At 35.3% G+C, this 16,964-nt stretch overlaps 2 protein-coding genes across 2 annotated transcripts in view; one reads left to right on the plus strand and one right to left on the minus strand.

Moving 5' to 3' along the window:
• Positions 1–8,639, plus strand: part of AVEN (apoptosis and caspase activation inhibitor) — an 83,328-nt gene extending 74,689 nt beyond the window's left edge. The window contains exons 3-6 of the mRNA XM_059849787.1: positions 2,156–2,226; positions 5,586–5,681; positions 7,211–7,571; positions 8,192–8,639. Coding sequence (XP_059705770.1) covers positions 2,156–2,226; positions 5,586–5,681; positions 7,211–7,571; positions 8,192–8,310 — 647 coding nt within the window. The 3' untranslated portion in view covers positions 8,311–8,639. The remainder of the gene's footprint in view (positions 1–2,155; positions 2,227–5,585; positions 5,682–7,210; positions 7,572–8,191) is intronic.
• Positions 8,640–8,720: 81 nt separating this feature from the next.
• The window catches only part of RYR3 (ryanodine receptor 3), a 150,306-nt gene continuing 142,062 nt past the window's right edge, over positions 8,721–16,964 (minus strand). Inside the window, exons 99-104 of the mRNA XM_059848220.1 lie at positions 15,516–15,650; positions 13,387–13,543; positions 12,278–12,342; positions 12,073–12,173; positions 10,464–10,515; positions 8,721–9,662 (exon numbers count right to left, since the gene is read on the minus strand). Coding sequence (XP_059704203.1) covers positions 9,567–9,662; positions 10,464–10,515; positions 12,073–12,173; positions 12,278–12,342; positions 13,387–13,543; positions 15,516–15,650 — 606 coding nt within the window. The 3' untranslated portion in view covers positions 8,721–9,566. The remainder of the gene's footprint in view (positions 9,663–10,463; positions 10,516–12,072; positions 12,174–12,277; positions 12,343–13,386; positions 13,544–15,515; positions 15,651–16,964) is intronic.

Raw genomic sequence — 16,964 nt, forward strand, 5'->3', positions numbered from 1 at the left:
TATCTGATCAGGCAAAGTTCTATATCCCCACAATACTGCTGAGCCATGTTAGATAAAGTAATTGAAAACAAAGAAATACATAGTCAAGCTGGACATGGTAATGGCCTTAAGTATTTATAGAAATATTCAGTTCAGAAGGTAACTTTCTAGCTGTAATCGTTCTGAAAATTATGATGGCGGACATGCCAGGTACTCATTGTTCCTAGTGTATGACTATATTTGCATACCCAATCACAATACATGAAATGTAATGAACTAGAAGTGCACTTTAGATATTTAAAATTTTTAAAAATTCACAGCCATTAAATTTTAAATTCCACCTGAAGGATGATTAGATCTCTTGTTTCTCATTATTTGGCAAAGAAATAGCCAGTTGCTATGCCATTTTGCTGCTTATTCCTTTTTTTTTTTTTTTTTCTGCAAAACAGAAGCCAACTTATGATTGCACTATTGAGTAAAACTCCTGGGAGGTTGCACTCCTACATTTTGGGACAGGCAGACAATGTAAAAGAAGCCATTTTGGGGAAGGCAGATTGTATGCTCAGATTTTGTCTGCAGGATTAAGGGCATGATTCAGGAATCATCAAAGGTATGAATTGCAGTTAGAATGTCAAGAGCCAAATGAAAACTAGATGATCAATTGTTGGTAAAGCCATTGAAGACTTCCTCTAGGGCATTCATTCTCTTTTAGAGAGAGCTGTAGCTTCTCAGCCAACTGCTGAAATAAATCACAGTGATTTACAGATGACCACAGAACGGGTCAGGTTGGAAGAGACCGCAGTGGGTCATCTGGCCCAACCTCTCTGCTCAAGCAGGGTTGTCCCAGAGCACATGACCCAGGATTGTGTCCAGATGGTTCTTGAATATCATTAGTGAGGGAGACTCCACAACCTCCCTGGACAACCTGTTCCAGTGCTCACAGGAAAGAAGCTCTTCCTCATGTTTTGGTGTAACTTCCTGTGCATCAGTTTCTACCCATTGCCTCTTGTCCTATTGCTTGGCACTGCCAAGGAGAGTGTCTTGACACCCTTCCTTCAGATACCTACAGACAGTGATGAGATCCCCTTTCAGTCATTTCTTCTTGAGACTGAAGAGGCCCAGCTCACTCAGCCTTTTGTCAAGAGAGACTCTCCAGACCTTTGACCAACTTAGTAGCTCTCTAATTATCAGGATCAAATTTCATCTCCTTCATGTAATAATTCTGCATGGTTCTTTTTTTTTTTTTTCCCTAGTAGAACTCCTGAAAGTTTTTTATCCTTAAACTGCAGTCTTAGAAGAAACATCTTAGCTTTCTCTTACTCTGTACATTTGGCCATCATCTTGCAACCCTAATCTTTCATGTTTCCTCTGTCACAGACCTTACTTGTTTTTTTTTTTAGTTGCTGGAGTTCTTAAATGTTTATTTCAGTAAATAAATTTTTAGGTCTGTCTTTTGTAACACAGCATGGGACTGCAATAAAAATACTGCATTTCAGGCAAAAGGATAATCCACTATCCTTTATAATAAGAAAAAGTTTCTACTGGCTTGAAGGAATGTGGTAGGTTAGAAGATTCTGTAATTATGTATTTAACCTAATTAATCCTATTTAAGGGTTTCTTTTAATTCAGTCCTTTTTGCATATGAATTGGAATTTGGGGTTCAGTGCCTTTTTCTGATGATGTGCTGGGGGAGGGAGTAGTAGGAAGACAAGGACTATAGCTACCAGACAACAGGAAGTCTTTATTTGGATGGTACAAAGTGATTTAAAGGAATATTTATAATCCATTTCTAGAAATATTTCCATGTTGGTAAGAGAAAGTCTACCTACCTTTCAGCTGTTCATAAGACATTCACACTGTGAATACTGTGTGTATTCCTAGTATGTTGTCCAGATTGGACCTTTGAATGAAAATCTTGCATGTTGACATAGAACCTAACACCTCATCATTCAGTTTTGTATTTGTTGCCCCTTTTTAGTGCTGTTTTGCAATAAGCTATTAAAAGACCTATAGAAGTTTGGCACAAATAAATTTAATATTGTGAATACAAGCAGCATTAATATTAACTGAAAATTTTTGAAGGGGTGAGATTTATTTCTTGAATTTACTTCTTTGGGAAAAAAAAAAATTTTTATTCTTTTTTTAAATAAATATATTTTTTATTTCTTTTCCTTAGGAGATTCCTTTACACAGTTTCGATTTGCTGACGAGAAAGAATGGGATAAAGAAAGTATATGCCATAAGCAGGTAACAGAATTATCATTTAAATAATTTTTGATAGATAATTACCTGGAACAGAATATCTAGGCAGTTGTGCCTTCAGCAGCAAATTCTTAATACAATAGCAGCACTCTTTATTCTGTATATTTTTATCGACTTCTCTCTAATGCTGGAGGCTCTTGTCCTTGGGCCTTGTCCTTTTCTTTCTACTGAAGGCTAATCAAAGCTGCAGGCTTGGTTTTTAAGTTATGTTGGGAAGAAAGAACAAGAAAGCCCTCCAGTGAAGAGAAACAAGACTCTCTCTTTGCTTTACTGACATAGGAATTCAGCCTTCCTTTTTCAGCTGTATTCAAGAGAAAAGTGTTCCATAGAATGACTATAACAAAACCTGTAGGAGTATATTCATATATTGGACTGTGAAGTGTTCTAGGTCCTTCAAATTAACAGTTCATATCCTCTGGTTGAGACGTCATGCCCTATATAATTAGGACACCAACTAGATTTTTTGTATATTAATTCTTTATGCTTGAATAAATAGGAGCATAGCAGTATCAGGATTTCTCTATCAGGATACCTTAAAGTGCCTCAATCTCTGCAGCTGTCTTCCTCGTCCAAGTCACCTAGATTTTTGCAAAACATGCTTTTGTCTTCCAGGCTTTTCTTAAAGCTGCTGTGAAACTCTGCTTGAGTGTCTCTTGTAACATCCACATGTATTCAAATTTTAAAGATTTGCTAATTGTTTTCTAGAATATTACAATAATTATTCCCTGGGAAGTGGTATTAAAGGTACTTTGGAGTTGCAAAGTCAAATTAAAGTGAGGAACTAAACCCAAATACAGCATTTGTCCAAACCACCACCTGTTTCTTTAGTGGAACACAGGCTTTCAGTGACTATTTTTTAAAATTAGTTCTTCCATTCCTTGTGTGCAGGATGGTGTCAATATCCCAAATATTAATTTCTTCATAATTTCCTCAGAGGATTTTCATTAAAGCATTTAGGTGATTAGTACACAATAATTAATTCCTGAATGGCTCAAGCCATTGTGAGCAGACTGAAGCTACATTTTGTCACCATTACCCTTCCATTGATTTCTTATTTTAATCCAGAATCCTGTCCCAGATGGTTTCACAGCATTATCTAATTTTTCACATTGTCTCTGATCCTCAGCCTGGTATCTCTTTTTTTTTTTGTGACCCATCTTTCTTTTTCCTGAAAGACAGATCCAAGTCCAATTTTTATCCTAGACACCATTTGCCAAATTCCTGGCGTTTGCCTCATAACTCACTCACCTGTTATTTCTCGTTCTTTGCCTGTCTACACATTATGTACAGGACTAAGAATTTTAAACTGAATTAAATGGGTATGAGGAAACAGAATAAAGCAGAAAAGACATAGAACTAGTTGCAGAATTATTAGATATTTCTCATTCTCTATCTTTTGTAGAAAGCAATGGCAAAGTATCAGTTTCAAATGTAGAATGCAAAGGTTACAGTGACATCAACAATAACAGAATTTCAATTTATTAAGAATACTATCTTTCATTTTCACAAAAGTAGGTTTGCATTTGCTCCATTGCTTATTGATAAAATGCAATAAAAATCATGGTCTCATTCATATCATGGTCTGCAATAGAAAAAGCACAGTTATTTATAAAAGTATTGCTTTTATCCCTTTGCTTTTTATTAGAACACCACTTTTAGAGAAGTCTCTACTTAGATACCAAATTCCTTCTTCTATTATGTTATTTCTCAAAATTCCCCTTTTTCTTTATCCTCAACATTTCCTCCTCTTCCCTATCTCCATGTTTTTACCTTAATTTCCAATGTTCACTCATGTTAATATTTTTGAAAGTATATATAGCTCTTCCAAAATGCACTTAAATATGTTATTCAGTTCTACTCTTTAGAATTTTTTGTGTTACAAGATTCATACAATTTCCTTATCTTTAGCAACTGTGCAGAAGCTACATTTGATCCTTAATATCTGTCAAAATAACTGTATTTTCTGAACATCTAGTTCATTGCTGGGCAACAAGAATTATTTGCTGGAACCTTTGTGAGGTTACTTTCACCAGTCTGTCATCTTTGATGGTGACCACGAATCCATTGTAAAATTAAGTTCTCAATACAGAAGAAAAATTCTTACATTAGATAATTTTTTAGCCCTTTTATTCTCATTACTGGATACCAGAACCTCAATTTGGAAAAAGGAACTGTTAAATCAACTACATTGTTTCTTTTAAAAATTTATTTTGATTTTGCAAATACCCTGTCAGAACATACTATGTCTTTGATGTTCATTCTCGCTTCCTGTGCAGGTGTTAAATGCCTGTTAAAAGGTGTTGACTGGCTTTTGGAAGCAGTATGAATTTCTTTGACAAATCTCTTATGATACGTCACAAAACTCTCCTAATTTATGAGTATTTGGACTTCTAAATGGCTGTGCCAGTCCACATCATATTGAGAGGGACAAATTTTTGTCTCTTCAAGTGAGATTTGGAAGCATCTTTTCTTTTTCCATGAAAATACAGGCTGAGAGCATAGACTGAACTTAAGCAATTCATTGTCAGATTTTAAAATATGTGATGGATGTCAGATTTATCTTTGCCAGTTTATCCATGGTGAACGTGTTCAGAATGTTCTGTTGTACCCTGAGCTTGGAATCTGTTTTAAAACTACTGAAATCTGGTCTGTTCTGTAGAAACTACAAATATTGCTGGTCCATTTTGTGTGATTTTTTTTTTGTTTTGTTTTAAAGGGTCAAGAGAAACAGCAGCTTCAGTACCTGTCACAGCAATTAGTTCTCATTTAGCAGCAGTAGCATATCTTTCTTGAGGGTCATTTTAGAAGTGTATGTAATTATATACTTTGTTGCTTTTGGAAATATCAAAACATTTGAAAAGATGGGGAAGTATGAAAAGGCCTGTGTTGAGGCATTAAATTTAGCTACACAGGAGCTGCATGGGATGATTGCTTAGGAAATAATGGCAACTCATTAAATAATGGCATTTCACATTGCATGAAAGCTTCACGGTTCAAAAGATGTTTCAGCTGGAAAAGCTTCTTATGCCATTGTTGACTTCCTGAACTATTTCCTACTTTGGAATTTCAAGGTATTGTCTAAGGAGCATTCTATTTATACCTTGTTTTTTAACCTTAAGTGATTATATGCATTTTAGGTGTTTTTATATTATTATTTAGCTAAGCTGCTTCATAAAAGTGTATGTTAAACTATTAATTTCTGTATTTCATTAGATTTCTTGAATGTATGTGATAGGAGAATGTAATAATTTAAATTATGAGGGTTTTTTTGGTGGATGTTTTTGTTGGTTGGTTGTTGTGGTTTTTTTTTTTACAAGTGTACTATATGTTGAATTGTGTTTCAGTTCTCTGCACTTTCTGTTGACTGCCAGTCTTTGGTCCAGGCCCTTCAGGAATTGCCTCTACATCTGAGGCTGAATGTAGCTGCCGACCTTGTGCAGGTAATGCTGTGAAATTTCACAAGAAAATGCAAATATTTTAGGAGAAATAATGTGTGCAAGAATGATTAGTCTTCAAGCAGAAGTAGAATGTATTATATAAGCAAATGCATTCATTTAGACGGGTGTGTCAAGTGGCATGTAATGCAGGATACTGCTCTATTGACACATTTTGTGTGCCTGTTTGGCCTTAAACAAAATGTCTGGATGTTCAGCATATTAGATTTGAGATGAAGTATCAGAGTATTTGACATGGAACGATTGCACTGTTTTTGTGTTTGCTTCTCTTGTTAGCAGCTGTTAAAAGTTTGCACCAAAATTTTTAAGTGCTTTCACATTCTTCCTGCTAAGCATATTAATTGTGATTTAATCCTCTACATAACTAATATCAACAAACGTGCTTTTCTCCATGAATCAATCCTTATAGGTAAAACTGTCAATTGTGTAGGTGAAGAAAGTGTCATTTATTCACCAGTGGCAGGATTGCAACAATATTAGTAAAGCGTTCCTTCAAACTGTGAAAAAGGAAATACTAATATAAGGGAAGAAGAGCCAGTGAGATTTAAATATAAAAAAATTCTTAAAAGGCTCCATTTGTCCAAGCAGGGAAAAGTATGGCCCTGACAGGAGGATTAAGACTAGCCATAGGGAGAAGGACTTTGGGGGTATTTGTGAATGAAAAGCTCAACATGACTCAGGAGTGTGTGCCATGTTTCAAAGGAAACCTGACCATCAGCATGGGAGAGGTGATTCTCACTGTCTGCTCTGCCCTTGTGAGATCCCACCTGGAGAGCTGCATCCAGCTCTGGGGTCTCCAGCACAAGAAAGAAATGGACCTCTTGGAAAAAGTGTGGAGGAAGGCCACAAAGTTGATCAGAGAGCTGGAGCACCTCTCCTGTGAAGAAAGATTGAGAGTTGGGGCTCTTCAGGCTGGAGAGCAGAAGGTGCCAGAAAGACCTTACAGCACCATCCAGTACCTACACAGAGCTGGAAGAGGGACTTTTCACAGGGGCATGTATAGATAGGACAAAGGAAGTAGCTTTAAGCTGAAAGAGGGTTGGTTTAGATTAGATTTCAAGAAGTTCTTGATTGTAAGAGTGATGAGGCACTGGAACAGCTTTCCTAGAGAAGCTATAGACTTCCTATCCCTGGAAGTGTTCAATACCAAGTTGGATGAGGCTTTGAGCAATCTGGATTAGTGGAAAGTTCCCTGCCCATGTCAGGCAGCTTAGAACAGGTAATCTTTAAGGTCCTTTCCAAACCAAACTATTCTATGATTGTGTCAGTGCCAGTCTTAGCATACAATCTCATATTCTGTAGTAAGGGATGAAAGGAGTTTGTATTTTGCATTTGCTTTTACAAAAGTATCAAGATAACTTTAGTTTACTTTTGCTTCTGAATTCGATTCTGCACAAATTTCCTGTACCTTCTTAAGTGATCAAATATAGCAAGTATGAATTATAATCCAAATTAGACAGAATAGTAATAATAGATAATCATATAAGGACTCAAGTCCTTTCTTGTACTCATAGGCATCAACACCTCTAGAGATCCCACAGATGAAATCTAAAATTTTTGAAGATGGAAAGAAGAGAGAGCAGCTGTTCCGAAAGTCTCTGGCTCAAGGTGAAACCGGGCTGGTTTCCCATCCTGTTGGTAATTCTGCTGCTCCATCAGAACCTGGGAGTAAAAATGGTTCTAGGGCAGATGCAAGAGAATCATTTCAAAGAGTCCATCCACTATCAAATCAAGACACTGACCATTTGGATGAAGAATTAGATCTTCTCCTGAATCTAGAGGCTCCCATTAATATAGAAAATAGACCTGTGTCAGGTACATTATCCTGCAGCATATCAGCTGAGAAAGATTTGAAAATGGATTGTAAGAAAAATGGTAAGTTTTCTCCCCAGCATGACCTTATTTAATTTCCATTGCTCTCTGTTTTGGTGATGGTTTTGAATTTTTGATTAGCCAGTCAACAGTGCTGCTATCATAATTTCTGTCAGACTGCATTTCATTTGTCTGGGGCTGTGTTCAGGCCCATTTGTTCATTTTCAGTTTTAACTCCTCACTAACCTAAAGTTTCACCATTGCCAGTTCACTTTAAACATTAAGTGAAATTCATCTGCAAAACAGAGTTGGGTTTATGATTTAGCAAAAATTTAAATTTTAAAAAAAGTGTACTGCTAGAGAGTGTACTGCTATTTTATTGCAGGGAAGATAAAGTATTTATGTAACTTCATCAACCTTTAGTTCGCTGTGCTAATGATGTACAGAAGAATTGACAGCTATGTCTGATGGCTTCTCCTAAATGCTACTTTCAAACTTTACTAGCATTGATTTTACAAAATGAAGTTTAGCATGGAAACTATTTTTGGAATATGACTTGCTGTTCTTCAAGAAGGAGAGATTGTGTTTAAATACAGTCAGTTGTGCATTGAAAGCAAAATGATGCAGGACAGAGGTAGTATGGATTGGTTTCCAGATTTTCAATCTTGTTTTTACTTCTCTAGAGCCTTTAAAAGTAGATATGCCTGAAGAGAAGAGCACATCATCGCAGCAGCAGCAAAGTACATCTAAAGATGTTACTGAAGAAGAGCTTGAAGATTGGCTGGACAGCATGATTGCCTGAAGCTCAGATTTCCTCATATGAATAATTGAATATAGCAAACATTATGTAGAAACTTGAATCTTTCTTTATCTCCCTGTTATTGCCTTTTTCTGTATGCCAAATGCCTGTTTTTCTTTGCTGGCACTTAAAATTTTGTGCAACCAAAATGAATTTAGATAAGATTGAAAATTGTTGAAGACTAATGATATTATTAAAGAGGTTTAAAATTTGTGATGAAGTTAGAGTTTTCTTTGCTAAAGAAGCAGGCTACAGTGCAGAAATAGAACAGTTATTTCAGCTTGTACTTGTTCTATGTAGTCCTTAAAATAAAGCTGTGGATGAACAATGAATATATGTGTTTTTAGTTACCATTGTCAAAAAACTATAACAAAAGTTATATTGTAGAAAAATGGGAAAGATGACAGCAACAGTTATATTTGGTTTATAATACTTTATTGCAGTGGGCACTTTTTATTAGAAGAAAAAAAAAAAGCATAATCCTAGCAACTTCTACTTGCAGGTGACCGTAGAGCATTGTTTTATTTTGGCCTAAGATTTAAATTGTGTTCATTTTGATACAGTGTATGTCTTTTAACAGCAGCATCTAATAAGCTGTTACTGAAGGTAGTATATAAACAAACTTTAAGTGCAATTTGATACAGAAAGACAGAAAAGCAATACAGTTAATGAGTCTGTTCATCTAGAACACTAACAAAAAGTTTGCATAGCTATGTCTACAGAGGTTTTAAGGCACTTTAATGTTTTAAGGTTGACAAAGTGTTTGAAAATGATTTTTTTTAACTGCTTAAAGCTTTTCAAACTGTATCTTGATACATTCACTAGCAAATATTGTGGGGAAAAACTGGACAGCAGTTAGTTGAACTATTTTTTCTGAGGTACAGTCTCTGATGTTCAAGTTCTTCAATGTCAGATGTGCAATTAAGATGCCTTTTAGCCCTTTCAACTGTACTGCCAAACACCAGGTTAATGATGTAGTTAAAAAGTTGTTATAATTTTAGGCCATGTTTGAACTGGAAGGCTTAAGTTAATCTGGCATAGTTTTTGCTAATTAAAATTCCAACAAAAGACCTGTTTCATATGTGGTAGGTACAAAAAGCCTCAGAAATAGTGTCAAATTTTATGTGTGTCTTGAACTTTGAAGACATTTAAAGCAAATACAAGCTGTGAAATTATGCCGTAAAAAGAACAGATTTTTTTTTTTTTTTTTTGTATACTGGATCTTAGCAGTTCATGAATAAATCATTTCTTTTGTGATATTAGCCAAGCTGATCCTCATACTGTTTTCTGAAGCAGTCCCCTGCTGGGAAAAAATCCCAACATCTTTCTTGGTACATCTTCCACACAAATGATTCCTGAAAATGAGAAAGAGTATTTATTTTACCAGTCACTGTGCAGTTAGTGCTGTAGATAAACTTTTAACAATATCCACATATTGTGCCTGCTACCATGGAGTAGAATTTATAGACACTGGAACTCAAAATATTGTAACTCAGTAATGTTTATAATAGTTTTATACTTCTCTTAATTCAGTACTAATGAAATTTAGCCTCTATTAGTAAATATCAAAGTATAAATCAATCAATCTATTTATGTCAGAGCAAACCTGTTGACAAATTTGTACATAAGCAAATGTGTTTTGCTTTGAGTGGAAAACAAAGGTACTTTTGTAGCGTTTGCCTAAGAGCTTCTTATTAGTGATAAGATATAATTAAGTTCTAGTTATTTTCTTATTTATTTACCTTTAGGGCCTAACAATGCTAATATATGGTCACCCAAATACCTGTCTATCTACACATATATATAGATTTTGACTATCAATATAGGAGCTTAACTACTTAAGCCTCTTGGGAATAAGCTACACCTGGTGCATTTGAGATTTTCTTTTCAGAGATAAGATGAGAGTAAGATTACTACTAACTGACTTCTGACAGAGTTCACTGCTGGGTGAAATAGCACAGTGCAGCATTTCTCCCCTCCCTTTTGTTTTAACCCTTTTCTTTTGCTGGCAGTAGCCTCTTGGGGAGAGTGGCATCATCCATACTTCTCAGTGGTACATCAGTTCCACCTGCTGGTACACAGCTACAAGGCTTGAGAAGATAAAAATGTTGAAAGATAAGCTTAATGATTTTTCTTAAGTTTTATTTTCTACTCACCTGGCCGGTATGTTCAGTTTCATCCTTGTTAATTAGATACATTAAGAAGAACCTGAAACAAGCACATGAAGTGGATATTAATGGAGGAAATATGATGTCTCTGCCTGACCTTTTCTAGTCTGGGGTATGTGAGGAAGATAATGACAACCAGCAAAGCAATGACACTACTAGGCATCTAAAGTGCTTAATTTAGGGGAGAAAATTCTGTCCTGAAGCATGTCTTCTGTGAAAGTGCTAGCAGAGGAAAAATCTGTAGAAGTAGAAAAATGCAGTTTAGCATTTCCTTCATTTCAGTGTGAGGAGCAATACCTGAATTAGACATATGCCAAATTCTGAGCACATATGCTCCAACATGTCACCTTGAAAGAGGTTACTATGGCTACTGCATGAGAAGTGTGGTAAATACTGAGCTGCACCAGGAGTTCTGAGCACTGCTGCTATACAGCTCATAGGCTGAGCCTATCCTTCCCCAACACCTGAGCTCAGTCAAATGTTGAGAGCTTCAACTAATTAGGAGGAAGACTGTAGAGAGTCAACTGTGGTCTGTTTAGAGGTAATACATGGTTGGTCAGTTTCGGTGCAGTGAATTTGGAATGAGGCTATGTGCTTTCATTGTGAAGGAAGGAAAGTACACTGATTTTAACAGTTGTCTAAATAAAGGGTAACCTGGGTAAAAAGATTGCTCATTATATATTCCATTATGAAGGAAATGGCCATTTTTTATTAATGGTGAATTAGAGGTTCCCATGTAACATCTAAGTAATTCGATACAGTAAGAAAAGCTTGGATGTTGTAGACTAGTAAAACTATGGATATTAATATAAATTTGAATCACATTAAGCAATTGATTTTTTTTTTAAAGCTAAAAAAGTTCAGGTGCAGTATTCCAAAGCCTGACTGCTATAAGATTTCAGCAGCTTCTCCTTTCATTCTACCAGTGCAATGCTTGTATAATTAATTATCTATGTTGTATGAGTAACTAATGCAACAAGAGTAACTTTTAAAATATCCTCTTACTAATGAAATACTAATATCCTCATTTACTAATGAAAGTGGAAGAGCACTCTCTTGGGAATTTGATATAGTCTAAACATGTACAGCTCATTGGTTCTTCAAGGTTTCAAAATGCTCCACTGTCACTAACGAACTATAGGAATGGAATTAATTATTTTTTGGAGCTTATCTTTGAAGAACTTTCTACAAGTGCCTTTATTTGCTTTGTTTTGGTTTGGGTTTTCTTTTTTTTAAATTGAAGCCAGTTTTCTGTGGTCTCATCAGCATTACCAACCCACCAGAAGTCACAACCAAAACTTCCAAATTAAAGCAATGTATTAAACTGTCCCCTCTCCTTTCCCATATCTCCCTTTCCTCCAAGCTGAATAAGGAGGTGATGTGCCTTCTGGACTCATACTACTAAGGTACCTCATGTGTAAAGTGAGCACCTTAATGGTAACCTTCAGTGTGGAATAGAGGAGGGGAGACCCTAAAGGAGAGGAAATATTCCTCAGTTTTATAGAATTCTGGTTTGGGATTTTCAGCAATGTGTGCACCTAAATGACACTACATCTGAAAGGTCTCTATCATAATTCCAATAGTAAAATGTACTTACAGATAGTTTGCCAAGTTATGTTCTTGCAAAGTATGTGTTTCAAAGCCATGTGGAGTTGTGTCAAAGTAGTCATTGCCGATTCCACAAATAAAGCATTTGGTCTGAAAGCAGAAGTTGTGGTTACAGATGAATTTTAACTCAAAAAAAACTAATTGGTGACAATCTAGGTGAACAAGAGCAATGAAAAATGTAATGTGCTTCTTACCTCCATGTCTTCCCTCACTTGTTCTTGCTGGTCTCTTAATTCACCAAAAGCATCAATAATCAGACCTGTTTCAAATAGAAAAGTAACAACACTTCAGTACTTAGCAATATTCATATTGCAAGTAATGTCAGTCCTCCAGTGTCTAGAGTTTAGTGTACTTATATATACAGACACAGTCTTAGGATTGTGCTTTTTTGTTAATATTATTTATTAATATATTAATAATATTATTATTTAATAGTTCATTTAACCCTACACAAATTCATCTTGTTCCCATAAACAAACTCATTTTGTTCCCATAAATGAAAATAATTTTCACTCTCCTCATTAAACTCTTATATCCCAAGTATTTTTCAACATAGACAACTCTGCTCCCACAGCCCACCTTGGACAGTTAGTGAGTCTCCTTAACATTCAAAGTGTTACTCCTCCACTTTCAATGTTTTAAGAAAAGAATTGGATCACTTTGGAGACTGTGACATTTGTAACTTTTTCTCAGTATAGATGTGCTATATTTTTCTCTTTACCACCAGGTTGCCATAAAACAGTGTGGTTTTTTCCTAACAGCCTTAGAAGAGTTTATGCAATGAGTGTTGAATGCTGCCCATCACCAAAGAGGGGTCATGTTTGCCATAAATCACAATTGCAAACCAACTGAAACTGCAAATCAGTCTCTAAAGAAAGGAGGAAATGGCTATGTGGTCATGGTGACTTTCTCCATGTCATTTACCCTTTCCAACAGGAAAGTCTCCATTCCCCAGTCAGCTGTGGTGATTCCAGGCTAAAAGTGAGAGGAGTGTCTTCAGCAAGGCTCTCCGAAGTTTAAATGCTTAATACAGGAGAACAGTGATCCTGCACAAGGTTAATCATTGCTGGATAGTTACAAATGTGTTCATAAAAACTGCAACCCATGTAAGTTCTATTCCTTCTGCTTTGACCTTGTGTAGCATATTATGTATGAATTGATATGAAATTACTTTCAGAATTAATGATTTTATAAACTCAGGAATAAGTCTTTACAGCAGTACTGCTAAATTTACCTCAAACATAAATGTGGTTTCAATGATGAATTAATTTTGAACAATGTCTACTAAGGTAAGTGATGGTACCTTGAATAATGGCCAGTAGGATAACAATGACAAAGAAGAAAAATGTGATGTCAAAGACAATTCGGTACATTTCATAAGGGTCTCCAGCTGGATCCTCAATTTCATCTCCAATGCCACCACCAGCTCTTACACCCACATACATGTGGAACAGGTAACACTAAAAAAGAGAGAGGAAAATGACAGATACACTTACCCTGAACTATTCTTTCAGGGTTTTTTTTTTTCTTGTTTTTCAAATTATACTGCTAATTCTCTTGACAATTTAAGTAACAAACAAATAGTAACAAGAACACATAATATCATTCCTCATGTACCAAACACACTGCACCAAAAATCTGTTACTGTCTTAACTAATGTGATTCCACCTTCAGGTACACTTACTAAGAGGGGGAGTCAGCATCAGCTGTTACCTGCTCCTCACTCACTCAGTCTTATTTCAGACTGAGATTATTTTGGGGTTATTTTTCTTGTATTTGCTACTGTATTCAACTATATTCTACTCCTTATATTGACTTCTTGCTCTGAGTAAGAAGAGGACATCTTTTAAAGTCTTGCAGTGAAGTTCAGAAATGTGGAAAATATTGCCATAAAATAAACAGTGGGATGTTTACAACAAGTAGATCTAGCTGTTTGTAGGTTGCTAGATAAATTAATTTTGCAATAATAGATGTCTTATTTATTATATTGTAAATTAGTTGTGATCTGTGAAACAACCTGCATTCAGTTCAATGCAGAAGAAATCACTTTACAAAAGTATTGTTATATATATTAAGATATAAATCTTAATAAAAAAAATCTTTAATAATCTGCATATTTAAGCTGTTAGTATTTTTGAATGGAATCTTCTGCCAGAGTGACAAACTACTGATGTTCCTGTATGATTGGCTACAAAATCTTGTAAACCACCTTCAGCTACACAGTGTGGGTTAAAACCAATATCAGTCTCTAACCACAGCCAGTTTTCTGAAGTCACATGAGACATCAGGGTGTTAAATAATGAGTATTATACTTGGCATTAGCAAACACTAAACAGAACTATGCATCCTATTTTATAATGCTATTTTACTGATGGCAAAAGATGCTAGTACTAGTTTAATAATACTTAAAAATGCAGCTTAGAATTTATTTACCTCACTTGATAGAGTGGTTTAAAATGTATAGTTTTATTATTCTAATTATTCCTACGCCTATTTATGACCAAACCATAGTATTCAGCTCACAAAGTTTGGGCAGGTTTCATAATTTCTGCAATTTGCTTGTCTAACCTGCACTGAATGTTAAAAGGAAAGTTCAAGAATAGGGAGGATCATTCTGTGAAGTCTATGATAAACTTCTGTTCTGAGGTATTTTAGTCTATCTCTGGTGTAAAACACAGGGCAGAGAGTTTCTGTTCCTTGGGAGATATTGGCTGGCCCCAAACTCAGAATATTACAGTTTTAATACCTGAATTTGTGTTCTCTGTATACAGTAAGAAAATCAAATACTCTTCATACATTAATATATATCTGTAGAGTATGTGCTATTTTGACAGAAATAACATTTAGTGGCAATGGGTAGAAATCAGATTATAAATTGGTATATTAAGATAATCATAATAAGTTGTCATTTCTGCTTTCTAACCCTTGTCGTCTTTCTTCATGACTAAATTACTAATTGTAATTTTGGAGCAGGCTTTTATAACTAGTGCTAATAACATCCCATAATTCATATAACCTAAATAAGGACAGGAAGAGCTTGCACACTTGCAAACATGAGGAGCAAATGGGGTTTCTTTGTTGTGACAACACAGCTGCTTTTTGAAGCTCTGACCAGTTTGTCAAGAAATTCCTTTTTTACTTTGAGGGTTTGCCATCCTCAGCTGTAAAAGCATTGTGGCACATCATAAACCACAGTATTTAGGACAAAAATTCAGAATATCTTCCTATGTGTCATCTATTTGCTGTTCAGTTTAGACCGCTGGAGAATGCAGAGGGAATTTCAAGACTATTCCTATTTCCAAAACGACATATATCGAGAGGAAGAACCCAATGGATTTAACAACAAACATATCCCTCCTTAATCATCATTTCTAAAGTATCCATTTGAAAATTCAGGACGATATTTGAGGCACATGGTGATGTTTTAGTTACCGTCATCATGTCGTCACACTTCATGTCTGGTTCATCTTCATCTTCACTTTTGTTGTAGAATTTGCGGAAGAAGTTGAAAGCCACCACAGTGTAAAGGTACACTACTACAGCCAGGAGTCCCACAGTAAGCACAAGCTGCGTGTGGAGACATGACATGAAAATAGGTTTCAATATCATTTTGTCAGAAGAGACATGCCTGCTTGGTGCATTGCCTTAAATAGTGAAAATTAGCCATATTGTACCTTTCCCAATAAGGAAACTAAAGACAGCAGTTTAGACTAAATACTTAGATGTCTTTAGTAAAGACTTTGATGTGTGTATCTCCAAAGCAATTTTTTACTCTCTTTAGTTCAAAAGTTTCATTGTAGTAACTTGAAACACTGGATATACAATGAAAATAAAACCCTTTAGATAATTTGACAATTTCAGCTGGGACTTCTTAGGACCTATAAAGACTTATAATAGTCTGTTTTCTCTTCCAAAGCTGTTTAGCAAAGCCATTGCTAAAATGGAGAGAAAATTTTTTAGATAAGAGTAATTTCCAGGTCCTGCTTGTAAGGAAATAAAATCATTAGGTGAAAAAGTTAAGCAGTTAATGAGACTAGATTGTATTGTCTGTTGAAGTTGGTGTTAGAAAATACAGCTCTGGAGAGGAGTTTACTCAAAGCTACGTATTTTAAAAAATGCAACAACCAGTATTTACACTTTTAAAAGAAACATAAAAGTATTGAAAGACAAGCTGATCAATTATCACTATGCAGATCTGTCAGCGTGCTCCCAAAGTGAACATTTCAATGCAGAAATCTGCAGCTGTCTTTCAGTGTTCTAATTTACTCGCCAAAAAAGCAACAGGATTAGAAAAAATATTCATTGCTTGTTAAGAATGTAAAAGCCACAGTCATGAGTTCAAACAGTTTTGTCAACTCTGCTCAGTTTTGACTCTTACATTTTTAAAAAATTCATAAGGAAGATACATAAGTCATTACAATCATTAAAACTAATATGAAATTGGTCATCCTGCAGTAAAATGAATAGTATAAAACCCGAGATTTCATTTGTTTGTGTGATGATAACACGTCATCACCTTGTGTGGTTATATTTTTATGCTTCTTCCAAAACATCATGTGGTATAAAATGTTTTGACAAATCTAGCAGGGCATAGGTGTGGGCTTAGAATATATGTTACTGCATTTGAGAAGGAATGGAATGTGTATATTTGAGATGATATTTTGGGGAATTAAGATTTCTTAAATGTGAGTTTAAAAGTAACTGTAAAGCTTGCTTTTTGTTGTTATGCTAGCTAGGAACATGGATTCTTTGGAGATCAGTGCATGATTCCCTGCAAAAATTTTAACAATTAGTTTTAGAATTACACGTTATTAACCTGATTTTTGCATGACAAAGGGCCATAGTGCAGAATGCCCACACCTTTAAGCACATTCTTATTAG

This window comes from Haemorhous mexicanus, chromosome 6 (assembly GCF_027477595.1).
Source record: "Haemorhous mexicanus isolate bHaeMex1 chromosome 6, bHaeMex1.pri, whole genome shotgun sequence".
Taxonomy (NCBI): Eukaryota; Metazoa; Chordata; class Aves; order Passeriformes; family Fringillidae; genus Haemorhous; species Haemorhous mexicanus.